The following is a 3,350-nucleotide window of genomic DNA, read 5'->3' on the forward strand; positions in this document are numbered from 1 at the left end:
CATTGCTTTGTAAGCCGTCATACACATGCATTTTCTATTAAAGATAATGAGAGCTTTGGTACATTGTTTTTTGTTGGTATCATCTTGCAAGGTTGTGCTATTGTGTGATCACTTCTTATCTTCAATTTCTCCATCAATAGCTTAATCCTTTATTCAATATTGTGTGCTTAATTCATGATTAAGATTCTCTCATTGAACTTTGAGTCTGGGGTTGAGTTTTAAATCTTTCGTGTTGATTTACTGCATCATCCATCTCCAACTCAATATTTTCAAGAGATGAATCACTTCTTAACTACACCATCTTGGGTTCTTGCACCCTCTGAATACACCATCTTGACTGAACCAAAATCTGAAAAACAAACATCATTTCCTTTTCTTAAATCTACTTCAGATCGATTCAAAACACCACATCTTGGCACTGATCATCATCAGGCTACACATTGTTCAGCAGACTCTTTTTTACTTTTTATTTGCATTAAACAGACATCAAAATGTTCAACCACATTCAGATGGGCCACAGAGATAAACCACAATCTTAGTGCAACCCATACAAGATAAAGTTCTCTACAACCCATAACAAAAGAAGAATTTAACCTCTACAGATCGGACCAATTGCTTCATCGAACCAGACTCCAGCAAGATACCCTCTTGCTCAAGGAGCCTGATTCCGTTTCTTGTGATACAATAAAACACACATCTTACTTCTGAGGTTGACATGGAAACCCAACAACAAAAACCCCAAATTCATAAGAGTCTTTTGTATTGCTTACAACTCAAAAATGTGTTAAGACCCCCACCTCCTCAAGTTTTCTCCTAGTTTAATCTACCCGTAACACTCAACTAATGGTAATTATAGGGTGAGGATTGTAGGGGACCTTTTTCAGCTAGTCCTCGCTTTCATTAACCACTTATGCCCATCGGTAGTTTCACCACTGTCACCGGACAAGGGGCATTGTTCACAACATAGTTGCTCACACTACCAAGAAGTGCTCTGCACATTCACAAATTTAAATTGAGCATTAGTCCAGAAATTCAAAGAGAACATATAATTTGCACAATTTTGGGGAAAGGGATTGCAGCACTCTTCAACCTTTTAAGTATGACATTCAAAGACAGCAACCCTGCAGCCGGCTGCTGCCCACCCAAACCCCCCAGCGTGCACAAGTGCACACACGCACGGACACACACACACACACACTTCTCGAAGGACATCCTTTTCTTTGGACCTTCTACAGCTCAAATTTGAGCCTTAGAATGTGCCAACTTAGAAAGGATTTTCCTCTGAATGTGGCCTTTTGTACGGACTCTGAGGAAAATCTCACCTTATACTGTACTTAGGAAATGGATTCCTTAGAATTTGAGCCTTTTACTTATCATCTCCCCCCCCCCACCCAAAAAAAAGAGGTTATACCTTTTCAGTGTTCCAAGGCCTCTACTCCCCATCACAATGCAATCCAAGGGCAGATCAACTACAGCATCACATATCTTCTCCCTTGCATCACCCCAATAGATCTTAAAGACCACCAGTAGCTGATAAAGCAGAAACACAAAGATTAGCACACACTAATGGCAATGCCTCCATAGACTCAATAGATTAGAACAAAGGTTTTACATAAAAGAATAAGTAAATTGAACCTGACTTGCTGGTGATTGCAGGGATTAAGCAGATCTTACCTGCTTTTGTCGCGCCTCCTCCTGCAGCATACAGAGAAGCTCACCATCTTGCGGAACCCCATACTTGCTTGCAATGCTAGGTGATGCAAAGTCCATGAGCGGGATCAAAGCTGAGGAGAAATCCAAAGAAAAGGTCATTTTACATGTCTATTAGCCATGAAAGCTTTCTGAACATTTTTTACTTCAAGTCCCACCTATTCTGATCTTCCTTTTTCTTCTGATCTATTTTACCTTGAACCAACTCTTCAATCTTTAACTAGCTTACATTTATCCAGTTCATATCCTTCATAAAACCTTCCCAAATAAATCCTCTCTTTTGGTATTGCATGTATAATAACGACTTTAAACCTTTGAATCAATCCACATAAAAGCAAGAATTAACCCCCCACCCCCAAAAAAAAAAAAAAACTATCAGAATGTGATGCAAGAAGAGAGTAGTGTGTAAAAATGGCAGAAACAGCATAGCTTTCTATGCCCTCATGAAAGCTTTCTACAATTGAAATCTCGGGTGTGGGTGTGGGTGTTCTGTGTGTGTGTGTGTGTGTGTGTGTGTGTGTGTGTGTGTGTGAGAGAGAGAGAGAGAGAGAGAGAGACTTACGAGATCCGGTGTCTTCCCACAGATGCATCTCGCCCATCTCATTCAGTTTCTTGTTGACAACCACAAACATGAGGTGATCCCCTTCCTTCACTATGTTCTTGAGAGCCCACTCCAAAGCATACCTACTCCCAGGCGAGAAGTCCATGGCAACGCCCACCTGCCTTGCTGCCATCGCCCTTTCAAACAAAAACCCTTCCTCACCTGCGCCTGCGAGTCTCACAATCTGCACCGCTATGATTTATAATGTATGAACAGGAATAGGAAGTTGAAGAGACCACAGCATCAGAATTTGAACACATATATTGAAAGTGACTAAAGAAACGCTCCCCTTGTTTGTACACAATATATATTTGATATGATTTATGTTGCAACTAGCTAATATATAAATATTATAATATGATTTATGTTGCAACTAGCTAATATATAAATATTATAATATTCTTTATTAAAGCTTGACAATGAAGAGCTCTCTAATCTTACAATATTTGATATGATATCTTGACAAGGCCTTTTTGTTGCAAACCAGCTAATATATATTCTTATATTCTTATGTATTTAATTAATATATCATGCATTGACCACTTGTGCACTCTAAATTTAAGCTTCTTTACTTGCACTCTACAATAAAAGGCCCCCACCCCTCCCCCTTACCTTACCTTTCCTTGAGACAGAAGGCTCTCTCTCTCTCTCTCTCTCTCTCTCTCTCTCTCCTTAAAAGGAAGCCACTTGCACAAATTCTGGAAGTAGTTCACACACTTTGCCTACAAATGCTTCAATCCACTTGCACGAATTCTGGAAGAAGTTCACACACTTTGCACACATGAAGAACGCCTAGGAGGCTGCCTCACACCGTGTCACTACTTTGAGCCATGCCCAAGTGTTTTAACAAGTGTCCAAAAGCTAAAACACTCTAGGCTTCTAGAGTATACATTGTATAGAATCTTTTAAAACAACTTTGGGCCCCTCCTCTACATTGTATGATTTCACAAGCTCCCTTCCTTATGCAAATGACGTTGACACATAAATACACCTTATCTTTTTTTTTCCTGTGAGATAGGGTAGGATAGATTCGAATCTA

At 39.8% G+C, this 3,350-nt stretch overlaps 1 protein-coding gene across 1 annotated transcript; it reads right to left on the reverse strand.

The window, feature by feature from the left end:
- Positions 1-519: 519 nt before the first annotated feature.
- On the reverse strand, positions 520-2,577 carry LOC147617851 (universal stress protein PHOS34-like). The gene is made up of 4 exons (XM_086776111.1): positions 2,273-2,577; positions 1,675-1,784; positions 1,412-1,530; positions 520-991 (listed from the first exon to the last, which is right to left on the reverse strand). Exons 1-4 carry the CDS (start codon positions 2,442-2,444, stop codon positions 901-903), a joined length of 492 nt encoding a protein of 163 aa, XP_086632237.1. The 5' UTR covers positions 2,445-2,577; the 3' UTR covers positions 520-900.
- Between the last annotated feature and the right edge of the window lie 773 nt (positions 2,578-3,350).

This window comes from Cibotium barometz, chromosome 36 (genome assembly GCF_041138505.1).
Source record: "Cibotium barometz isolate CiBa-2024 chromosome 36, ASM4113850v1, whole genome shotgun sequence".
Taxonomy (NCBI): Eukaryota; Viridiplantae; Streptophyta; class Polypodiopsida; order Cyatheales; family Cibotiaceae; genus Cibotium; species Cibotium barometz.